The sequence below is a fragment of the Pseudogymnoascus destructans genome (assembly GCF_001641265.1).
Source record: "Pseudogymnoascus destructans isolate 20631-21 unplaced genomic scaffold scaffold_2, whole genome shotgun sequence".
Taxonomy (NCBI): domain Eukaryota; kingdom Fungi; phylum Ascomycota; class Leotiomycetes; order Thelebolales; family Thelebolaceae; genus Pseudogymnoascus; species Pseudogymnoascus destructans.
In genome coordinates, this window is record NW_020167521.1 from 368390 (window position 1) to 391708 (window position 23319).

Below are 23319 nucleotides of genomic sequence, written 5' to 3' on the forward strand. Positions count from 1 at the left end.
TGTTGTCACTGTCACTGGCTATTCTGCCACCACGTCCGTCTACTGTCACTGTGTGGATACTGTCAGCACTCCGCCCTCCCGTTGGAAGACTGAGTCGCGGTCAAGGCCGATCGAATAACGAGGATGGGAGTGCAGAGTTGAAGACTGGCGTCTTCCGGGAGTCCCCCTTCGTAGCGTCGGACCGCATTTTCCTGCGGTTTCGAGGATCTATTTGAAGAGGGGCCAAATACGACGAAGGGGAGCACTTATATTAATGGCTAGGGTTTACAAGTGGCACACAAACAAGGCACTGAAGGATATTGTGGAGAAATGTTTTTATTGTAGATGCTCGTACAACAAACTTTGCTTGGGTATCTTTAATGTTATCGAAGCCCTCCTTTCATCATCAATCCTTAACTATCATTCCTAGCTCGTCTGGCACTGCTCATAAAGTCAATGCAAAATATCCTCTGCCTGCATTCCAGAAGGTTCTTTCGCCTGTCCGCAAAATCCAATAAATCGATCAAAAGAAACACAGGTTATCCATCCTCCTGTCTGATTTGTTTTCAGAGGTTTTATTTATTTTTGGTATCTCGCAGAAAAAATGGACATGCAACCAATCCCTTCGTTCCGTGTCTGGAATTCAATAAATCGTACAATCATAGAAATTGCGCCGCCGGTGGACGCTGCCGCGTGCATCTCCCATCAAAGGTGGTCCTCAGCGTATTGAGCCCAGAACCCCGATGATCCATCGCTCGACCTCTTCTCAAATGAGTATGACATGGAGAGGGGCGAGAAAGAGACTTTCTCCTTCAAGGAAGGTTGTGGAGAGCTTCCTTCGGCGGAGAATAGCTCCTCCTCAGAGTTGATAGGGTGACGTTCGACAGTTCCAGTACTCGCATTGTCTGCCTCTGTGCCGTCTTGAAAGGGGTCTTCGTTGACTGCTGTTACGCCTGCGTCGTCCTTGATAGGCGTTATGGGGATAGATTTGATGCTCGTGTCGTCCTTAATAGGCGTTATGGGGATAGATTTGATGCTCGTGTCGTCCTTAATAGGCGTTATGGGGATAGATGTGATGCTCGCATCGTCAGACTCATCCTCAGAATTCTCCGGATCACCTTCGTCATCTGCCTTCTCATCATCACTGGGGTTTATGGACGCGCCAACAAGGTCAGGCTTGTCTTTCCCAAGCTTGATCTTTCGGAAAGCCTTGTAGACCTTCTTGTACGTGTGCTCCCACTGGGCATTAACCACATCTGGTTCACGTGGAGGGGCGCCTGGATACCGCTTAAGGCGCTGATACTGGTACTTCGCCATCAATTTGGAAGTCTGGTATCTGACAGCGGCGTCGACGTCGATGGGCTCAAGCGGCGTGTCAATTCCTGCTCTCGTAACATTGGAGAGAGGGTGTGGCAGACCCGTTGGCTCTGAGTTCCATGCAACTGCTGGACGGGGCCCCGTGATAGGGAAAGGGTATTCCGCGGGGTTGACGAATTCCTCGATCTCTTGAATAAGCAAGTCCATGCGAATCGGGACACGCTCGACTGTGTCAAAGGGTGACGTTGTATAAAGGACGAAGTCGGGCTTTCCAATACTCTCGCTTGGTTCGTCGGGGGTAAAGAACGGGTTAGATGGTGGGGAAGAAGTCCTCTCAAAGTCGTATATAGTAGGGGATTGCCGTCCATGAGTGAAATCCTCCCCTCCTTCAACAAGGCTGGATGTCCGTTGAGCGAAAGGAGCTGCCGGGACTATGGTGACAACCTTGAAGACGTCTGATCCAATATGATCGCGCAGAGCCAGCATGAGGGAAAGATGATGCATGGGGTAAGTGATGATGAGGAAGCGGATATCAGGGTTACCAGCAAGATATATTTCCAGAAGGCGAGTTACGACGGTGGCCATATGTCTGGGGTTCTTGAATGGATTGGAGGCTTGCTGGATCAACATCTGCCTCGAGTGTGATTGCATGACATGCGAAACGAAATAGCTGTGTCAGAGTCAGATCGATCTTCAATGACGTACAATTATCGACTATAGAACTAAAACTCAGATAGCCACTTACAAGACTTCAACCCTGGCAGTTCGGCCAGGCTGTTCTGGGTGTTGTCCGAGTCTCTCGATTCGATCCAGGGTATCAGCAACAACTTTCTTGCTCACGGAAACATCGCAGCCCAAGGCGATGATCTGCTTCACAGTGCGATCTTCCACGTCATAGTCGAAATCGTTCATGAAGCCCGTTTCGTCCCGTTGTCGAGTGTCTGCTATGGTGGAATGGTCTGAAGATTCTACTTCGGGTTCTTCCAACGGGTGAAAGTCAACTCGGCGAATCTCTGACTTCAGAACATGTCGTTTTACCAAAGGCTTTTTGCCTATCATAAAGTCGTCCACCATAGTGGCAGCTTCGAGTCTGCAGAGGAGGTCTAGATCTTGTGGTCCGAATTGGATTTGAAGTGTGTTGAGGAAAAAAGATGTGTTGAAGGTGGAAATCACTGGTCGAGGGTTGTAACAAAGGTGCAGTGAAATTGCACTGATAGGCCGCCCAATTTTGTGAAGATGTGTATTTAGTAGCGGAAAATTGTTTGTGGGGTTGTTGTTATTATTTAGTTGAAGATAAATGCAGTTGGTTGTGAAATCTTAAAAGGAGGCAGAGGTTGGCAATGGGAAGTTTGTCACCGGTCAGGGCAGGAGTGAATATCCTACAAACACACTGGCACATTTCCCCACCAACGGATTAAAAGACTTGCACTTGCACATTTTGCCATATACCAAAGGAATTGGTTGAGGCAGAAGCATGTAAGATAAACCCACTATTGCGGACAATGACACAGGAGGTGTATAATCATAAATGACTTTCAATCACTATCGTCCATAAGTTCAGCCAGCTCGGCTTCTTCATCTGCCGTCATCAAGTCTTTTGCAACCACTGGTTCAACTTCCTTGACAACCCCCTTGTCCTTTTCTTCTTTCCCCTTTATCGCCTTTTGAAGGGAGACCTTGTCTAGTGGCCACGTACGCACAGTGCCATCAATACTCACACTGACAACTTCCCTCCCATCCTTCATGATTGCTAGCCCAGTAACTTCCTCAAAATGACCATCATATATGTGGTGGAGCTTGCCAGTATCACGGTCCCAAACCTTAACATCCTCATTTCGCCCAGCTGTTATAACCCAATCTGGAGTAAGGGCAACAGAGCGAACATAGTCTCCATGCTCAAATGTGTCCTCCGTTGCCCATGCTCGAGCTCTTGATAAGCACTTCGCATTGCCATCAGCGCTTGCTGACCATAAGTCTCCGTAATCGGAATCAAATAGCAGCCTGTATACGCTAGTTTCGTGCTCATTGATGCCCTCTGTCTTTGAAACCACTGCTGCGTTGTTGTCCACATCTTCTAGGATCTGCTCTCCTTCAGTCAGAGTAGCACGCCATCTGCGGATCTTTGGGTCGCTGCTGGACGTTGCAAATATAATTTCATCGGGAGTCGAGTCAATCGGATCCACCGCTAGATGCTGGATGGCAAGGAGGGTGTCCATCTTGTCTCGTATAGTGTACAATCGTTGTCCAGTGGCAATATCCCAGACTATTATCTTCTTGTCTGCCCCTCCGCTAATCAAGCACTATAGTCCGTCTGGTCAGTCCAACCCTGTGTTTGAAGCATAGGCAGAGGGTGTTCGGGACATACATCTTTGTCCGATATATTCACGCAGACAACGGTCTTCACGAAATCTGAGTGTCCCTTGAACTTCTTGCCTACGACCGTAGTTTCCCGGTCCCAGCTCCAAATGTCTTTGTCCCAGCATCCCGCGAATACTGTTTGAGCATTGTGTCCACCAATGGCCACTGAGGTGAGAGGGGCAGTTGGACCGCGATAAACAGTCTTCGTATCTTTAGACTACAGTGCCCACAGTCAGCTTTGGCTAAATCCATGTCACTTTGAGATGGGTTGGCTCACCTACTTCAACGTTGACTTTTCTGAGACACCCAGCACTTTCTGCCACAAACAAGCATGTCGGCGATAACGGGTCCACGGCCACATCCAAGATCTTAGATGTCAGCTTGGTAGGATCGCCATTCTTGTTACCAGACTTCGCTGCCCGCCGCGCGCGGATGGCCTCTGAAGCATCGGTTTGAAAAAAATGGCCAGGATCCGTGGAGCGAGACATCTTGGAGCCTGTGGATTTGGTTGTGGTTGAATCCAAAGTCAGAGCCCAAATGCGAGGGGTAGCATCCGAAGTGGGGTTGGGTCCGATTGGAGAACCGACAGGGGTCCGATCTGTGTAAGTGGTCTTTTTGTCGCGTCGCGTCCACCGCGAAACCGTCCCGCGTCTGCCATTTTCAACATCACCACTTCCATGCGCCGACGGTTATTTTCCGACAACACCGAAGAAAATGGCTACTGCTGCGCAAATTAAACTTCGTGGGCGCCCGGCGCATACGGAGGGACCAACATATTGTACATATACCCCTGATGGGAGCAAACTGGTTACTGTGGGAAGCAACAATACTATCCGTATCTACACGTATATGAGCGATGGCGAACCTACGAACATTGATGATTGCCAGGAGCAGAATCTGGGTGTCACTGCGGCGGTGGGTTGATATGATTACTTTTGAACCAAGCTATACTGATTCTTTGTGCAGAAAGATTTCTTCATAGCCGGCTCTGAAGATGGGACAGTTAGCATGTACTCCATGCTCACCAACGCCTTCGATAAATTCCTCGTCCGCTGCACATTGCCAATTCGAGATGTCAAGCTCTCGCCGGACCAAAGCTGGGTTGCGGTAGCAAGTGACGAGCTCACCGTAAAGATTGTGAAGGTCTCGGACCCGAATACCTGCATCTATTTGAGAGACCAAGGGAAGCCCGTCAAGCATTTGTCATATCACCCTAGCGGAAAATACATTGCACTGTCATGCACAGATGGAGTAGTGTATATTTACAAACTCTCGACCGAGGAACCGGAGCTTGTTACGAAAATCGACGGTGTTATCCGCAACGTTGACACGGACTCCGAAATCAGCTCGAGGGTTGCATGGCACCCCAATGGCATAGCATTTGCTGCGCCTACAGCCACAAGAGATATCCAGATAGTTTCGACAAGCGACTGGAAAGTGCAAGGAACATTCACCAATGGACATATGGGAGACGTCACAGCTTTGGCTTGGTCACCAAACGGATCTATACTTGCTACTGCCGGAAAGGATAGAACGATTCTGCTCTGGAACACTAAATCCCAGAAAGTAATCGCCAGGCATGATTATGCCAACGTCATGGACTTGGCCTGGCACCCGCGGCATAATCTGCTGTCATTCTCCAATACCGATGGTGAGATATATATCCATTATGATATCGTACCCGAAGAGCATGCCGGTCTGCTGGAACTCGGACTCCAACCTTCACCAGGAGAACGTACTGGCGCCCCACGCCTAGGAGAGATTTCATCAAATATCCAGAGGCAAAATGGCCACTCCAAAACGGACATGCCACTCCGCCCTTTCCGTGGAGGGACACCGGATACTATCGATGACATTCTGGGCTCTGTGATGGGCGGTGACGATGACTTTATAGAAGACGACGACGGAGCTGGTTACGCCTCTGGACTGAACTATAATGGTAAACGGCCAGCGGGTATACTGGACGACGATGCCCACTGGGACAAGCGTCAAGCTATTAGTTCTATCTGGCAACCTCGCACACATGCAGCATTTCAACCAGGAGCTACGCCCTGGCAGGGCGACCGCAAGTACCTCTGCCTCAACCTCCTCGGGTTCGTCTGGACCGTCAACCAAGACACCCACCACACTGTGACCGTGGAGTTCTACGACCGCGACTTCCAGCGCGACTTTCACTTCACCGACACATTCCTCTATGACAAAGCGTGCCTCTCCACCCACGGAACGCTCTTCTCAGCACAACCCCACGACGATGTCGACGCAACCCTCTTCTACCGCCCCCATGAAACCTGGACAGAGCGTTCGGACTGGCGCACCACGCTCCCAAAAGGCGAGAGTATCACCGCCATCTCCCTCTCCGAATCCTTCATCACCGTCACCACATCCGCAAACTACATCCGCGTCTTCACCCTCTTCCTAACCCCCTACCGCGTCTACCGCCAGAAGTCCTCCCCAGCCGTCACCTGTGCCTCGTGGCGTGACTACGTCCTGACAATGGGCAATGGCCCCGTCGGCGCAGATGGTAACACCACCCTCCTCTACAGCATCGATAACGTCAAGCGAGACGAAACATGCCAGTCTGAGGATGTGGTCGCCTTGCCCTCTGGAGCAACGGTGAAATCGGTCTTCTTCTCCGACTCCGGCGACCCATGCATCTACGACTCAACTGGCACGCTTCTCACGCTGATCCACTGGCGCACACCCTCGCAGGGGCGCTGGGTGCCTCTCCTCGACACCAAGCTATTAGCGCGCCTTGCATCAGGCCGCAAGACAGAGAGTTACTGGCCCGTGGCTGTCGCGGATGGGAAATTCCACTGTATTATTCTTAAGGGCCAGGATACGCATCCTTACTTCCCCAAGCCGCTGCTTTCTGAGTTCGACTTTGCGATCCCGATCTCGTCGCGCGTTGTGAACGAGGAGGATGAGGAGGTTGCGAACGCGCAGACGGAGAAAGACAAGCTTGAGGAGTCGTTTGTGAGGAATAACCTCCTTTCGAGCCTGTTGGGTGACTTGCTGGAGGCGACTCATGCAACGCATTCACAGCGCACGAAGCTGGCGAGAAGGGACGTGGAGGTCGATAAGACGCTGTTGCAGTTGTTGGCGGTGGAGTGTAGGGAAGGAGAGGAGAGGGGTATGAAAGCGCTTGAGTTGGTGGGCTTGATGAAGGATCAAACGGGGAGGATGATGGAGGCTGCGGTGAAGGTGGCTGAGAGGTATGAGAGGAGGGTGTTGGGAGAGAAGATCCGGGAAGTGGCTGAGAAAAGGTTGAGGGGAGATGATGATGAGGATATGTAATGTGCGAACCATCTCATCGACGGTGAGGGATGGAGTTAGGGCGTAGGGTGCGGTTGCTTCTTCTACGCATGATGACTTTGTTGGGGTTATTGAATGAGTCTGGATGCCTGTAGCGAGCGAGCAAGAGTATTGATGACCAAACTGATAGAAATAATGAAACGGATTTGATATCTACGAACTCGCTTACGAGTCTGTTGGTATTTTGAGGATTTTGAGGACCCTAGCCCTCCGACTTTCTTTCATTGTGACAACTATGCATCCTAACTTTGCCACCTACTCTTTACATAGCCCAAGTCTCAGTATTTGAATTATATCTGTCTGTTAACGACGATCTATCAATCCCTTCAGCATGGCTTTAATCTCGGTGCCAGAAGTGTTCCCTGTCCTTGAAGCTTCCGAGTTCAGCTTCGTTCATGGCCCTGAATCGCCGTTCAGGGTAGAGACCGCGGGAAATTAAGTTGTGACTTGTGCAGTTAACTAAAATGTTTCTAACTAGCAAGGCATGGATAAAATCAGTGTGTCGTTGTCGTTAAGTGTACTGTTGTCGTGGCTGCTGTTGTCGTTAGCAAATGCTGTTGTCGTCAGTCCCTGCTCGACCCATTCCATATTCACTGCCCTCTTCCCTCTTCTGATGTACCTCAGGTTGCGCCAGCACTGTTCAATCCGTACAGCCGAGAATAAACCACACAGGATTTCGTTAACTTGTATCCTGATGCCTCCACCACTTGCTTGCATGAATAGACTCCGGCGCTATATCAAATACATGTGCATTAATGCATCTCAGCGTTTGAGCTGCATTAGGCACCCCACATAATAGTCAGTTACCTAAATCAACGCCTGTAAACGTGGGAATCACCAGTTGTCCCAGTCCCTGAAGTAAAACAGGCAGCAACCGTCTATCACATCACAATCAACCCAGTCACAACAAAAGCATAGTCAAAGTATTCACCAGTCTCCCATTCTTGCCTATCGGGGAAACGAAGGAACCGATCTGAAAAAACAAAACAAAACAAAACAAAACAAAACCAGGCGCAACCTAACAAAACAACAACGCAGCTTTGCCAGGGAACAAAAAAAGGGGGGGGGGCATGTACCACATCAAAAATAAAAAAGATCCCCTATCCACGCCTATTGCACAATCCAGCTCTCCTCTACCATCCTTGAAAACAAAGCTCCTCGGGAGAGAAAGAAAAGTCAAGCATCGCCGTGGGACTAACTGCGGAAGCCACATTCATGGGCGAAATCAACCTGGCCCTCTCCTCCCGTCTCGTCATCCATTATTAAGGTGGGGTTGCGTCGATGCGGGGTCGGACACGAACGCGATTCTAATGCGAGACAACGAAAAAACTGGAAATTCCATGGTGTAAACAGTTCTGCGGGGCCGATGAATGAATGTAACGTGTCGAGAAGAAGTATTTAACAGCAGCCGCCAGCGGACCCTGACTGTACTCCTTGCCCGCCGGTGACTTGCACGGTGGGCTTGTTGTTCGCGGTCGTCGTGCCCATGCGCTCCTTGATCTGGCGGGCCATTGTGAGGAAGGCTTGCTCGACGTTGCTGGCGTTCTTGGCGGAGGTCTCGAGGAAGGGGATGCCCAGTGAATCGGCGAATTCCTGGGAGACAGATGTTAGTGACTCTTTGTTCTGATCGGGGATGACCACGGGGTGCAGGGTCTGTCATGTGACAGCGTCACCTGGAGGCATCGTACCTTGGCAACTGTGTACTCGACGACCTTCTTGTCCGACATATCGCTCTTGTTGCCCACGAGGAGCTTGTTGACACCCTCTGTGGCGTATCTGTCAATCTCCTGCAGCCACTGCTTCACGTTGTTGAAGGAGTCCATATCGGTGACATCGTAGACGACGCAGATGCCGTGTGCGCCACGGTAATAGGAAGATGTGATGGTCCTGAAGCGCTCTTGGCCTGCGGTATCCCACTGTATCATTATGTTAGCGCCCAGTTTCCTATATATTTGGTGGGGTGCCTGCCGGGAGTCATACAATTTGTAGCTTCACGGTCTTGCCATCTAACTCAATCGTCCTGATTTTCTGTCGTTCGTCAGCCAGCGTTTCAAGAGCCTCGGGTTGTAGCAACGTACGAAGTCAACACCGATGGTGGAGATGTAGGACTCAGTGTATGTGTCGTCTGCGAATCGTAGGAGTAAACAGGACTTTCCAACACCAGAGTCTCCGATAAGGAGGAGCTTGAAGAGGTAATCGTATCTGGAAGGATCCACGTCAGCCTCCGTATGTTGGGGACGGTATGCCCAGGGTCTAGCTGTTGTCGCCATTTTGTTCTGATTGCGATGCTGAGATGGTTGTGATGGGGAGTGGTGTATACACTATGGTGGGAGCAAAAGTCAGTCGAACGGTTTCCATAATCTTTATATGGCCGAGTCTGGAGTCAGGCAGGGCTGGGCTGGAGCTGAACGTACTACTCTGGATTCATGATGGCGGATTATTTGCAGAAGATAATAAAATGGGGTTGTATGGAAGGGCGTAGAGGCGTCTGCGGGAAGATGTCTCTTGTTGTGAAGTTGCAGGAAGTGGGTGAAAGTAGTAGTAGATCTGTGGTCTGGAGATGGAGAGATGGAGAGATGGAGGAGGCGGAGGCTTACCAGAAAGACAGACTGGTGTGTCTGCCGCGGGAGGAGTCGTTTAAGAGGCGCGCTGACAGGGGACGCACGACAAATGGGGCAGTCTAAGCGAGTGTTATCTCCATTTAGCGCCGGTATCATCAAAGCTGCGTCATCACCCGAAAAGTTTGGGGGGCTGTGCCAACGGCTGTTAAATGTCAACAAACCGATGTAAACATGAGTGAATGCGAGATATATTGATTATAATTGTAACTGTTTTATACAGTTTGTATTCATTCTTGTAGATAAAGCGCATTGCAGCAATCCAGACGTTATGACGCCTTTATTCCGCAGTTTGGTTTAGTGGCGGCTCTATGACACCGATTAGCGAAATCCTGCTCCCCCTCCCCAAGGTCTCCCTCCACCACGAAGCTTCTATCCCCAGCACAGCAAATATCTGTACTAATGCGATAACCACCATCACTTTCAATGACTCCATGTCTTGCATAGGCCTCAATCGAACGCCGGGCTGATGTCTTCCACGCGTTTCATGCTCCGTCGCAACGGCCCCGCCCTTCGCAAGCTACAGCTCCTCCCACCGTCATGCTTATCGGCCCAGAATGCCTACGCGCGCAGCTATGCTGCCGTCGCAACTCCTCCCACAACCCCAGCAACACCATTCTCGGGTTCATTCCCACTTCCCCAGCCTGAAGGCGCCGGCAAAGACTACAACCCCCCCGACGAACGCACCCTCAAGCTAGGCAAGAGTACGTCGCACCCCCCATCCCCCCACTCCCTCAACCATTTACACCCGCTAACTAGTCATGTCCCAGCCCTACGCACACTCCAACCCCTCCTCCCCTCCCTCCTCCTCACACCCCTCCCCACCGCCATCCTCTCCCCCCAAATAACACTCCACCTCTTCCCCTCGACCCACCCCCACCTCCCCGCCGTCCACGGCCGCGTCGCCTACATCGCCGCCGTCTGGACCTCCCCCATCGCCTGGGGCCGTGTTCCCATAATCGGCAACGTGCGTCTCGAGATCCTGTCGGAGCGAATGGTGAAGTCCCCCAGCCCCGCGGGCTTCGACCCTACGAGCGTTGCGCCGCGCGAGCAGCTGGTGGTGAGGTGGCGGACGATTGGGAAGAAGATGGGGGGGGATAAGGGCGGGGTGGCGACGAGGGCGGAGGATGAGTTTACGGGATTGTTTATTTTTCAGTTTGATGAGGAGGGCAGGATCGTGAAGCATGTTATTGAGCATGTGCAGGAGGGGGGAAATTGGGAGAAGGGGGTTGGGGCGAAGGTGGTGGGGTTGACGGATTGGTTGTTGGGGGGGAGGAATAAGGAGCCGGAGGGGTCGTTGGCGCCGTGTTGTACGACGGTGGGGGATTGGAGAACAAGGGAGGAGTAGATGGGATGGAAAGATTTGTACGATCGGAGAGGGACAAGCGCCACGACGATCACGGGCTTGATGTTTTGATATGGGTTTTTTTGGGGAATGGGGTTGGCATACCTGGTTTTTGCGCTGTCGTTTCTGTACACGTACTGTATATATTATAAACACTCCTCACACCAACTGGCAGTATTATTGAAACAGAGGGCCGCTTGACTAATAACTTCCCGCGAGGTACCCTCTGCGTCGTCGCTGGCAAATTTGCAGGATAGTGAGACATTTTCACCCACCCATCAAGTATCACATCCGCCATCACTTCCACGCACCCTTGGCATGAAGATATGCTTTTACTCACTGTAGCTGAATCTCTTTCACGTAAATATGACAAAAGCGGTAATCGTCGTGACCAAACTCAATACGCGGCTGCCCAACCCGAGAGGAAGCAATACGCGGCTCGTCTCAATTGCGACTGTAAGTATCTCTCCATAGTAATTTGTATATAAAGATACATAATCAAGCCATTCTATAAAATTATCACTTCTTCGCTCCCACTCCTACCCTCTCTCCCACTCTCGCCCTCGCCCTCGCTCTTGATCTCAGTTTGGAGGGCTTCTGGGTCAGGAATTGGGTCCTTAGGCTCATGGGAAGGGCTTTGTTGATATTTGGATTCAGAAAGTAGAGAAGGTTTCGAAATTGAGAGGATTCAATCATACGAAAGGAGACAGAACTGCCTACAATCCAACGAATGAGAAGCTGCTTTAGCTCTTCCTGGTTGATATCCACATCGACTCGACAGCGCTTTGACTGAGACTCTTGTGCATGCTGAATTGCAGTCTGGATACTCAACTGTCGAGCAATAATTGTAGGCCTTTCACTTTCAAATACTGAGTGCTCCTTATTAAGATGTCGCCCAATATGAGCAGTTCCCCCACGAATTGGATATTCACTTGTGCAATACTTGCATCGCCAGAGTATAACGTTAGAGCCTACTTTGCAATATACCGTGTCTATAGAGCCAGGCATATGACTCCATACCCAGCTTGTACGAGTAACATTCTTTGACGACGATGAGCTTTGAATTGATGGTAGAGGTGGAGATTCTACCAATTGAGAGTTAAAGATGTCAGAATTAAGATCGGAAATTTCACTAGATTCTGGAGCGCTGATGACATTTTGACAGGTGGTCTGGCTAATCGGGGGAAAGTTGGGAATAACGTGGTAGAAAAGTTTGTACAAGCATTGCACGGGCCTTGTAAGTCATAGGATTAATCACGTGTTTAGTGCATAATCTTGTGAAATTCTCATGAGATTTCACATTAATATTGTACGGTGCAAAGATTAATCTTTCTGTATTGTACGGGCAATATAACGCTAGTAATACTAGCGTAAGATATCTTGCGCTAGTAGACAAGATCTCATCCTACTATCGACCACACTGCGGCCGTAAGCTTTCCTCCAAACTAAAGGCGAGCCCGGCTTCGGCTCGACCGCTTCTTTAACTCCTCAATCTAGCATTGAAAAGCTAGTAGGTCAAGCTATTGAAGCTAGCCTCCTATAGCTCTCCTTCAAGGGGCTACTAAAACCCTCTAGAACCTGTCTTCAACCCCCCTAAAAGCCGAGGGTTTTGGTGTAGAAACCCATATAGGTAGAGGCATAGGCGTAGGCGTAGGCGTAGGTGTATGCATTGGCATAGGACTAGGCTGTGAGTACGTACGTAGCTTTACAAGAGCTATAACGTGGCTTACTAGCTAAATTCCTGCTTTCTAGAAATCTGATATAATTGTAGACTCCTTAAAAGTCTGTCGCTGCATTTTGGTAAGATCCCTCATAAAGGATGTAGGTTGTACATAACATCCATATCACGTATAGCAGCAAGCACAGCCTCTCTATGCAGCATAGACTATGCTAGTGCTTATATGGAGATCCTACATCTAGTGCTGTAAAATATAAGTAAGATGGGATAGGTCCTATCCCATCATAGTATTCGAATAGTATTCAGAGTTTTCCCGAATACTCGCCATCTGGGAGTATTCGGCGAATACTCATACAAATCCTCGCTGAATAGTATTTGAGTATTTTGAGGCTCAACTGTAGTATATAGTAATGAAATATGATAACTGTCTACTCGCTATTATCCTCCTCCTCATCGCCTATAACCCCCCAATCCCGTAGGAAGAGTAGATATTGAAGAGTTGAAGGTAATAACCTGTTCCTTTTCTTTGTGACTATATCACCGCCAACACTAAATATACGCTCTGACGCTGCCGATGAGGCTGGAATTGCCAAATAGTCCCGAGCGATCCGTGATATAACTGGATACTGATACTGCTTTGCCTGCCAATATTTGAGGATATTAGTATTACGGTCGACACCATTCTCTTTGAACCATCGTCGCCACTCAACTTCCTCAATAGAAGGCCCACGATGCTGATACATCTCATCGTCGGAATCAAGTTCTCTTAGAGTCGTCGGCTGCTCAGTTTCAGCAGCAATAGTAGCTTCAATAGCAGCAACCTATATATCGTTCTCACGGTCTTTATACCGGTTATAGCAAGCTGCGAACTGTGCTCTTGCCTTATCTCGTTTTACAGCGTCTACACTATTTGGCATATAAAATTCGTGTATACTTAAGTTGAATCTTGGGTCGCAGATAGTAGCAATTGACGAGAGGCTTGAGCCTTGATTTGTCACAAGGTTATAATAAGTATCAAGCTTATTATACGACGCTTTACAAGCTGCGCTTATTGCTGCTGTTGTCGATGGAGCGTTTTCCATTGCCTTAAGCTTATTTAAAAGCCGTAGATAGTGTGGAATACAGACATTCAACGTTGGATAATTATCTGCTTGAACTTGCTCTGCTGGTTTGACGAATATCTTAAAGGACGCCTTTAGTCCATGTAACACTTGCCATTCTATTGATGTAATGATAATATCATGCATACTTAAATCCATCGTTTGCGAAGCACATAAAGCATTGATCGGCTGCTCAAGCTTCAAAGCGTTCTCAAGCATATAATATGTTGAGTTCCATCATACAGGCATATCGAGGGACATTGAAACCACCTGAATACCCATAGCAGATGCTTGTACTTTCAATGCATCTTTTCATGCTCGACGGTTCCGGAAGACATAGATATGCCGGCGTAGTTTTATAAGAACCGTTGCCACTTCTTCTTTATTAAGAACGAAGCCTTGAGTATGGGGTAAGCCTTGCTTAAGCCTATACAATTCCGTTTGTTCTGATGGTACAGCTTTTAACATAGTTAAAGCTGCTTGAACCGCAAGGTTTATAATGTGTGCCATGCATCGGACGTCGCCTTCCTTTACTGTAAAGCTCCATGGTTGCTGTATAGAAACGACGCTCGTGCATGCCCCTATTTCAAATTCTGCGAGCATTGCTGTATTGTTCGATGCATTGTCTCTAGTAATTGTAAAGACTCCGTTCGTAATACCAAAGTCGTCCGTAACAGCTTGAAGCTGCTCTGCAAGATATTCACCGGAATGAATGGGCTCCTTTAGATGTATGATATCAAGAACACAGTGCTGGTGAACCCATTCGTTATTTATCCAATGAACAGTTATCGCAGCGTGCTCTGCACCATTCATTGCAGACCATGAATCAGTCGTAAGTGATAACCATCCGCCCTTTATTATATGAGCCTGGAGTTCTATCTGTAGCTTCATACGGTGGTTGCAGAATGTCTTGTGTAAATTGCGCATTAAGGAGCTCATTGTTATAGCTAACGTTGAAGGGCTAAGCTGGTGAATAAGCTGACGAAACGAAGGCCGATCAACCAGACTCATTGGTAAGTTATTAGATACAATAAATGCAAGTAATAACTCTCTATATCGAGAGGCAAGAACGGATCCTCCTACTTGAGGAGTAAAGAATTGTTGGGCGTTTCGGGCTGTTCTCATATTCGGAGCGCTCTGCGAATCCTGCGAACTCTGACTCTGCGAACTCTGAGCACGCTGTAGCAATGGAGTTCCTGGTTTTATAGCTTCGTATAATGCAGGATGCATGCTTTCAACATGCCTCCACAAATTACTCGTGATATTCCATGATAAAAGCTTCGGTTTTGGCTTATAATTACAGCCATCTTGCATACAGACAATCTTCATCGTTGCAGGGCTGGTGCTTAACAATGTTCTACTGAATACATTCTTTAAGAACAACAGTGACTGAGTATTTGGGAGTTGTGGCCGTATTTGTAGTAATGGTAGAGCTATCGACGGCGAAGACTCGAATGGAAAAGGGGGTGGTAGACGCTGAATTTCCTCATCTTCGTCACTTGGAATTGCGGATAGCTCAGAGTCGCTCATTCTGGTAGAAATATCAATTGGTATATTATCGATGGATCTATTTCTACAGATCTATCTATGAGGGCGGGGTAAAATCTTCGTAGCTTGGCATCCTGGGCCGTGCTTGCCAAGGACTCGAATAGTATTTGAGTCTTTGGCAAATACTCGCCGAATACCCCAATTTTAGCCCGAATACTGCTCATCGCCGAATACTATTCGAAAACCACAAATACTAATACTATTTTGGGGAACACTGGGATAGGAACGTATATGATAATAGTTTGTTTTTCTATAGTAATGATGAAATCATCACTTGTATGGCTTACATGAGAGCCGAGTAGTAGAACCTTCGTTTCCTTAGAGGGAGTATGCTCTGCAAAGTGCTCTAGCCACTGTAAGGCAAGCTAGCTGTTTGAAAATCCAGTGTTAGAGAGAATGATAAGCTCTGTGCCTTGAAGGTTGGCGTGGTACTAATAATCCATGTGTATTTTGCCTAGAATGATAAGTACAGGCTGTATGACTTTTCCGTTTCAGACATAGCCTTGAGTATAGTAATAGACATAAGATTTTCAGGGCTTGGAGTGTAGAGCTCCTTTGCGGCTCGTGGCACAATTACACAATTACATGCTCTCTACCTTGAATCCCAATCCGAAAGCCAGTTTCATCCATATTCCAGATTGACTCTAGTTTTATACTACGCTCTAGTATAAACTAGCCGTACTCTTGAAACCACTTTAGAACTGTAGGCTCATCTTGAGCCTTCGTACGCTACTGTGCAATTGGCTTCGTAGTAATAAAGTGATATTCCTTAAGCTCATTCCGTATAAATTTTGTAAGCCAGCTCTGTGACAGGGGCAGCTGTGGGCTCCAGAGCTTACAGACAGCAATAAATATCATATTCCTAGTTGCTCTAAGCCCTAGGTAATACTGCTCAAGGATCCATTTATTTATGGCCTCTGTCTACGTAGTAGAGAGTAGCTTATTCTAGCCCCCTCGGTGTGGGAGCTGCTAGGCTAGTCGGCTGATACTTGACTGTATTGTTAATTTAGGCACTTTGAAAATCCGACTGGCAGTAGTTGCTGTTTCAGAGGGGTTCTCTAGGAGCCACTCACGGGAATTTGATAGAGGAGTCCCTTCCATTAAATGAATTGCATAAATACTTATCTAAATACTATGTACAACTATGGTGGAGGTTTTGTTGAGGAGTGGCGATGAACAGACGCACGTTTGACGAGCCGCGTATTGCTTCCTCTCGGGTTGGGCAGCCGCGTATTGCTTACTCCAACCTTGAGCGAAGCGAAAAGTTTGGTCACGACTATTATACGAACGAAGCAAACAAGTCATGAAATTTTCTGGGTATAAACTGCGCACACACACTTCCACCAAACCCTCCCCAATTAAGTTCCACCCCCCCAAGACCAGAAGCCGAAACGCTTCTCTCTATCAATCCCGTGTATCCCGCACGGCTCCGTTAACCGTCCCCTTCTCATCTTGTACGCCATCAGAGAATCTGTATATACATCTCCATCCCAGCAGTCGCCTGCCGTCTCATCCGCGCATAAATTCTTCAACATTCATGTTCTCGTTCGTATCCAGCAAAGAAAATACCTCATCCCGCGTATCTGCCGTTGCCCCTCACTCCACACGCAGGCATCCGCTTCCTTCAGCGGCAACCTGCAGTGTCTCACAAGCGCCCCTCGCCGCGTGTCTCGGAGCTCCATAACTGTCAGCCACGAAGCAAGCCGGCGGTGCGACAACACCACCCTGCTGCTTCGTGGAAAGGAGGGGGGCGGTCGGGTAGCGGTAGCTACTGCGCCCCTACTGTATGTGTCGCGCGCGTCGCTCACATGATATTAGCGATGCTAATTCGGTCCGTCGTCGTCCTCTGCACCTCCCTCTCCCCCCCCCTAGGCGCGACCGGAGAAGTATACGCCCCCCCCGCTGCCCCCTGCGGGGAGAAGCGTTCCCTCTCATCCTCGCCCCGCGCGAGTATGCCGACGAGGTAGTCCACCCTCTCCCAGCCACCCCAGTCATTCATCTCGCTGTCGGTGAGACTCCCCTTCATGGTCCCGTTAAACACGCCCTCCCTATCATCGCCGGGGAATCCAGCGGTGGCGCTGGAGTTTAAGGCCATCCCGGTTTCGCTGCCCTGCCAGACCCAGCCGCCGTCTGTGGTTGCCTGGATGTCGCCGCTAACGTAGGCGAGGATTTCTTCGTCGGACATGTCACGGGGTTTGGAGCCGGCGCGGCGCCGCTCGAGGAGGGTGGTGAGGAAGAAGACGAGGTTGCGGCCACAGGCGACGTTGGCGTCGCGGTTGCGGCCGATGGAGGCGGATGTGCGGACACATGTTAGTGCGGCGTCGAAGTGTGCGCAGAAGAGGAGGATGAGGGTGCAGCGCCAGATGTGCGTTGTGAGCATTGTGCTGGCGGTGGCGCCGAGGAGGGAGGGTTGGGTGTGGTAAGGGGGGTTTGGGGAGCGGGTTGGGGTGCTGGCGCGGGCGAGGAAGTGGGTGGTGTCGAGGGCGATGCGGAGGCATTGTTCTATTGCGTTTGCGCGGATGTCCGGTGCGCAGGAGGTAGAGAGGTTATGCCGGTGTAGGATAATGCGTGTGTTCATGAGGTAGATGATAGGAGAAAGAGAGCACGGATCGAGGGGCTCGCGGGAGTCGAGGCTGAAAGGGGCGGGGAAGGCGGAGAGGCAGGTGCGGAAGTGGGTGTCGAATGTTGCGAGGGTGGTGAGAGCGATGGTGGGGCTCTTGATGGTTTTGCGGAGCTGGGAGATGCTGCGGACGACGTGGATGGTGGGGAGGAGGAGGTGAGTGTGCGGATTTGCGCCGTTGGGGGCGTGCATGCCGTCGTCGCGGATATAGTGGTCGTCGATTGCTGCGGGTAAGGCGACGTCGCAGTCGGCGTCTTCGATGAGTAGGGGGCGGCCCATTTCGAGGGATAGGAGTCGATCCCAGGCGTATATCGACCACCATACTCTCCTCCTCATCTCGCCTTCGATGAGAGGCCATGGTCCTGTATTCATGTGTAGACCAATATCTTGCGCTATTCTGGTGGCGACTCCCAGCCATGTCCACGCTGCGGACTTGAGATTCACTTCTGTGAGGAAGATGCTTGTTAATAACGCTCCCTTGGCGTGGTCGATGGTAAACTCGTCGTTCCAGAGATCGGTCAACATTCGTGACATCTCGATATACTCTTTGCCCTTGTGGGGTCGTTGAATACTAGGTTCTGTGCTGAAGACAACGCCAACGGCGAGCACCGAGAAGAATAATGAGACCCATGCCGTTGGTATCCGATCCAGCGTACCGATACGGTAGGCGTCCCCATACTCTCCCATAAACGTCGGCCAGTGTAAGAGCGGTATGACAGTATGGATCGAAGCATAATAGCATTCCAGAAGGTGATCCGCAATATGCCTGGCGGGTAACGGTGGCCTTTCCGGGTTGAAGTGTGCCTGGGAGCCGATTTGCCTATACGGCGCAGGCGGTTTAAATATTCCTCGGCCATAGTTCCGTAGATTCGTTCTCACTCTAGAGAGGTCCGGTGGAGGGGGCGCCTGCTTCCGACTCTTCGGATGCGACCCCACTTCAGGGAGCAGCAACGCCGTAGGGGCCAACTCATCCTGATCCACATCCGTGTGACCCTCCTGTATATTCATGAGCGAGCGCAAATGCACATTCTCCCTCTTCACCTGCGATATCTGCTTCTCGAGATCCTGCACCTGCTTGATAGACGACATCCTCCTATTCGTCTCCTTCGTGAACTGGCACTTCACATTCCGGCTCGAGCATTCGGAGCAGCTCATAGTCTCCGTAGCGTCACACTTGACCTTCCGCTCCCGACAAGCATCGCAACTGGGATCCTTCCTCCGTTGCCGATACGCTCGCTTCTGAGCTTGGAAATTAGCATTCATCTGCGCCGACGACGGCAGGCCCGGTGTGCCGCTGGACGACCCGGTCGAGGCAATTGAGTCCATTCCCTGGGGTCCAGGCGACGCGGCGCTGGGGTAATAGAAATTCTGGTATGGGGTGTGAAAGTTCGTGGGCGGGAGGATGATGTGGTGAGGAGGCTGTCCGCTCAATCGAGGCGATGGACCTGCGAGACCTCCCCCATATTGCTGCGCTTGTGGGGACGCTGCGGAGGACACAGAGGAGGAATCATATGAGGACTGCATGGGCGAGCGCGGGTAGTTGTTATGCATTGGGGCGGCCATGCTATGCTTCAATGCGTTGGCGGGTGGGGCGACGGTGAATAGTGGTCAGAAGAGCGACGACGATCGACGGAGGAGGGTATGGGAGCCTCGTCGCATCAACACCCCAATGGTACAGAGCGATGAAAGCCCAAGACTTTAATTTTTGGGATTTCCGCAGTGAGCCAGCCCACGTACGAAACGTGGGGAAATTTCTCGGGAGCTAGAGGTTGACAATTCAATGGACTCCCTCCAGAGCGACGTTTGTTAAAACAGAAGCCGCAGGAGGCAAGGCTGGACAACCAAAAAGTGGCCCGAAAGCAATGACTACTTCTCCGAAGTGAAAAAGAATCCCAAAACTGGCATCAGCTGTTTGCTTGGTGGAGAGAGTTTTCAGGAAGGAAATTTTTGCAAGGCGGGATTGTGCGACGTCAAGGAATGGTAAAGGTCGCCCGTCGGGGTATTTCGATATCCGGCAAGCGGCAAGGAAGAAGCCTTGGAAGAGAAAATGCACACACGCAACAAGTCGGGTGCACGCCGGAAAAGATGACCAGGAACCGGCGGCGAAGTTGCCGTGATGTAACGGGCACGAGGGCCAAAAAAAAGCGGGAGTTTGTTATAGTATACGTATATATGCAGGAAGGATATATAAGTATGTATAGACTTTATGTATCTGCGACAGGTTTATTAAAAGATGAGCAACGGACGGGATATGGGTAGGGCCTTTTTGAATCCCCACGAATTATTCACCAATTATTCACGGGGCCGGTGGAAGGGCACGTAGAGGCATGTTGTAACAGCCTGTTGTAATGTTGTAACAGCGTAACAGGCAGAAAGAGAGGAGGAGGTGAAAGAAGAGGCAGCCACGAATATCTTGACGAATCAATCAGATATGAGTAAAGGATTGACGGTTTTTGGGAAGGGGGGGGGGGGGGGGGGGATGGAAGAATTGAGTTGGTGGCCGAGGCTGGGTGGTTGGTGGCTAGATAGATGTTGGAGTGTGGCGGTGGTGGTGGCATGGAAACAACCAGGCTTTCGGGGGATAGCGGCGGTCGGTTTGATGTTAGGGAATGGGCACATAAGGGGTTTGTTGGTGGTGGGAGGGAGGAGAATAATAGCAGGCAGTTTAAAGACAAGACGGGTGATATGGATTCGATGTCACCCGTCTTGTGGATGGTATATATGGATCAAGGAAGGATGTATATGTAACGTACATGCATAGCGAAGGCGACAGCATAGCGATAGCGACTCTTTTACACCCCTACGCAACAAACTTTCCAACAATTTTACCATAACAAAAGATAACATGTCCTAAATCCTCCTGACACGTGCGCGCATTATGTCCAGTTTGGGCACAGTTGCCACAGCCCCGTGCATGCATTTCCAACCCGTGGCTTCCGACCACTGCTCAACTGGGTTTCCTGCCTTACCTGCTGCGCAACATCCTTCTCATCCTGTAACTCCTGACCATTCTGTAGACTAAGTAATCCTCCTTGCCACAGATCATTTGCCTCGCGTAATGTAGTAACCTCCGCTTGCCCTAACTAGTAACCTCCGCCTGCACTAACGTTAACTTATGCATTCCCCCTAATGCACCTTTTGCAAATTGGTCAATTGCCTAGTAGATTGATGTTGGCGAACTGTTCTAATGTGCAGCAACCGTCTTTTCACAAATTCAGATTACGAAGTTGCTTTAATAGGGTTGTATGGCATCTTAGGTAGGGCAGTGCTAGGGCGTGAGCTTGCTAGCAATGGTGTCTTTAGCTTAATATTTAGCTTAAGAATCACACTTTCTAGGTTAAAGGGAACAAGTCTAGTGCCCTAGAACCCCCCTTTAATGTTTTCCTCTGTTATAGCAGCTTGGAAAGCAGTGAAAAAAACAGGAAAGAAGTCCACCTTCATAATATAGGTTATATGCATCCGCATCATGTTTTCTATTTGCCGACCATATGCTGTCTTTAACGGGCCAAAACAGCCAACATCTAATGGCTAGAGGATGTAGGATGAATGGACTGGCATACAAAGTGTAATAATCTTATTGCTTTATAGTAAAGCTTAAAGTCAGTTAAGTGATGACTTTCATGGCCATTAAGGATTAAGAGGCGATATACACCCTTTGTACAAGCCTTTGTATATTTGTCAAAATGCTAAATCCATTCTAGGCCTCTCTCATTAGTTGTCCATCCATTTTCACTAACTGCAATCACCTAGTCGAGTGGTAGCTGGTGTAACGCTACTTCCTATCTAATAGGATGCATAGAGGTTTCTTGCATAAGGTTGACTTAACAGAGGAGGCAGGGGATTAAACACAAAGGGTTTCTAAGTAACACGTTATAGTATTGTAAAGAATACTATATTAAGTTAAGCATAAAGCTCCTATCTAAGGGAATACTATCTACTTATATAGTGGCATTATGCCTTATAGATAGTCTAGATAGTTGAGAAAACCATCCTAACTATCCAACTATCCCTAACTATCTAAACTATCCATAAGGCATAACACCACTATATAAGTAGATAGTATTCCCTTAGATAGGAGCTTCATGCTTAACTTAATATAGTATTCTTTATGATACTATAACATGTTACTTAGAAAGCCTTTGTGTTTAATCCCCTGACTCCTCTGTTAAGTCAACCTTATGTAAGAATATGCATCCTATTAGATAGGAAGTAGCATTATAGCAACGCGTTGCCTGCTATGTAGAGATTGTTTGCCATATCTTCTACATCATGTAGCTAGGGAGGAAATGCATGCGAATCTAGGTCAAGGACATACTAAACAATTGTTGTTTCCTCTAAGTCTAATAGTTTCTGTAAATTAGCTATGATGTCGCGTTGTAGTTGTACACCTTGCTATGGTAATCCATAGAATAGATCTTCCTAGCTGCTTGAGCACTTAGGTTTGGGTCATTTTGTATAGCCTAGATGGCTAACAATATCTGGCTTTCATCATTTTTCCATGGCATCTTCTGTTATAGAGGAATGTGGTGTTGATTGGCTAAGTAGTAGGTAGTACTCTATACTCTATACCTATACCATAGTACTCTACTGTGGCACTGTATAGGCATACCCCCATATGCTAGGGGTATGGGGGCATAGGGGGAGGTATAGAGGTGTAATGCCTGTCTCCATAAGATGTTAACAAAGTAGCCGGGGAGAGCAAGGGTGGGGGGGAAGGGTTAGAGGGGGGAGGGAGGGTTAGAGGGGGGAGGGAGGGTTAGAGGGGGAAGGGTTAGAGGGGGGAGGGTTAGAGGGGGGAGGGTTAGAGGGGGAAGGGTTAGAGGGGGGTAATGGGTTGTGGTGTGGAGGTATGTGGAGGTATGTGGAGGTATGTGGGGGTATGTGGAGAGACGTGGATGGGTTAGGGGGATATGTGGACTTTGTGGATGGGTTAGGGGGTATGTGGAGACCAAGTGGGTGCGATAGTTGTTAGTACTAGAGACTGGTAGACCTGACAGACAGACCTGACAGACAGACCTGACAGACAGACCTGACAGACAGACCTGACAGACACTCCTGACAGACAGACCTGACAGACAGACCTGACAGACAGACCTGACAGACACTCCTGTGGTGCCATTCGGAAGACGAAGCGGTGCTATTATTGCGGCCAGAGCAAGCATCGGCGTGTTACTCTAGCACAGCGCCCATGCCGTCCGTCTGTGGCACGGAAGGATCCCGACCCCGCAAATCTGGTTGACCCTCCTTTGTCAGAGGCGGAGACAATGCCGGTGCCGTCGGCATCTTGAGACCGGTTACACATGTCGGCTTTGTATCACCTCGAGTAGATGCAGATGCAGATGCAGATGCAACCCCAACCGCAAATGCAACCCCAACATCACACTGGACGACTTGACCAGACCCAACACTGCCCACTCGCTGCCTTTGCTGTTCATGTACGCTGT

General features: G+C 49.4%; 6 protein-coding genes across 6 annotated transcripts; 2 read left to right on the plus strand and 4 right to left on the minus strand.

The window, feature by feature from the left end:
- Positions 1–684: 684 nt before the first annotated feature.
- Positions 685–2370, minus strand: VC83_00774 (uncharacterized protein; the record flags this gene model as incomplete). The annotated part of the gene is made up of 2 exons (XM_024464461.1): positions 685–1966; positions 2042–2370. The coding sequence occupies 2 exons, from the start codon at positions 2368–2370 to the stop codon at positions 685–687; spliced, it is 1611 nt and encodes a 536-aa protein (XP_024327653.1).
- A 461-nt stretch (positions 2371–2831) lies between these two features.
- Positions 2832–4142, minus strand: VC83_00775 (uncharacterized protein; the record flags this gene model as incomplete). Its single annotated transcript, XM_024464462.1, has 3 exons — positions 2832–3596; positions 3662–3871; positions 3936–4142. 3 exons carry the CDS (start codon positions 4140–4142, stop codon positions 2832–2834), a joined length of 1182 nt encoding a protein of 393 aa, XP_024327652.1.
- Positions 4143–4321: 179 nt separating this feature from the next.
- Positions 4322–7130, plus strand: VC83_00776 (uncharacterized protein). Its single transcript, XM_024464463.1, has 2 exons — positions 4322–4569; positions 4621–7130. The coding sequence occupies exons 1-2, from the start codon at positions 4369–4371 to the stop codon at positions 6946–6948; spliced, it is 2529 nt and encodes an 842-aa protein (XP_024327651.1). The 5' UTR covers positions 4322–4368; the 3' UTR covers positions 6949–7130.
- An 820-nt stretch (positions 7131–7950) lies between these two features.
- On the minus strand, positions 7951–9547 carry YPT1 (GTP-binding protein of the rab). The gene is made up of 5 exons (XM_024464464.1): positions 9384–9547; positions 9045–9168; positions 8947–8994; positions 8655–8882; positions 7951–8559 (listed from the first exon to the last, which is right to left on the minus strand). The coding sequence occupies exons 1-5, from the start codon at positions 9392–9394 to the stop codon at positions 8365–8367; spliced, it is 606 nt and encodes a 201-aa protein (XP_024327650.1). The 5' UTR covers positions 9395–9547; the 3' UTR covers positions 7951–8364.
- Positions 9548–9778: 231 nt separating this feature from the next.
- On the plus strand, positions 9779–11120 carry VC83_00778 (uncharacterized protein). The gene is made up of 2 exons (XM_024464465.1): positions 9779–10288; positions 10355–11120. The coding sequence occupies exons 1-2, from the start codon at positions 10054–10056 to the stop codon at positions 10930–10932; spliced, it is 813 nt and encodes a 270-aa protein (XP_024327645.1). The 5' UTR covers positions 9779–10053; the 3' UTR covers positions 10933–11120.
- A 5282-nt stretch (positions 11121–16402) lies between these two features.
- On the minus strand, positions 16403–19438 carry VC83_00779 (uncharacterized protein; the record flags this gene model as incomplete). Its single annotated transcript, XM_024464466.1, has 1 exon — positions 16403–19438. The coding sequence occupies one exon, from the start codon at positions 19436–19438 to the stop codon at positions 17060–17062; it is 2379 nt and encodes a 792-aa protein (XP_024327644.1). The 3' UTR covers positions 16403–17059.
- Positions 19439–23319: the final 3881 nt, after the last annotated feature.

What these genes read in the sequence shown, in the direction of transcription:
- YPT1 (XM_024464464.1), bottom strand. An exon ending in AGACCGTGAAGCTACAAATT is followed by an intron (nt 8,883 to 8,946) that starts GTATGACTCCCG and finishes ATAATGATACAG; the next exon opens with TGGGATACCGCAGGCCAAGA. An exon ending in TCGAGTACACAGTTGCCAAG is followed by an intron (nt 8,560 to 8,654) that starts GTACGATGCCTC and finishes TCTGTCTCCCAG; the next exon opens with GAATTCGCCGATTCACTGGG.
- VC83_00778 (XM_024464465.1), top strand. Translation starts at nt 10,054, where the DNA reads ATGTCTTCCACGCGTTTCATGCTCCGTCGCAACGGCCCCGCCCTTCGC. An exon ending in CACCCTCAAGCTAGGCAAGA is followed by an intron (nt 10,289 to 10,354) that starts GTACGTCGCACC and finishes GTCATGTCCCAG; the next exon opens with CCCTACGCACACTCCAACCC.
- VC83_00776 (XM_024464463.1), top strand. Translation starts at nt 4,369, where the DNA reads ATGGCTACTGCTGCGCAAATTAAACTTCGTGGGCGCCCGGCGCATACG. An exon ending in ATCTGGGTGTCACTGCGGCG is followed by an intron (nt 4,570 to 4,620) that starts GTGGGTTGATAT and finishes TTCTTTGTGCAG; the next exon opens with AAAGATTTCTTCATAGCCGG.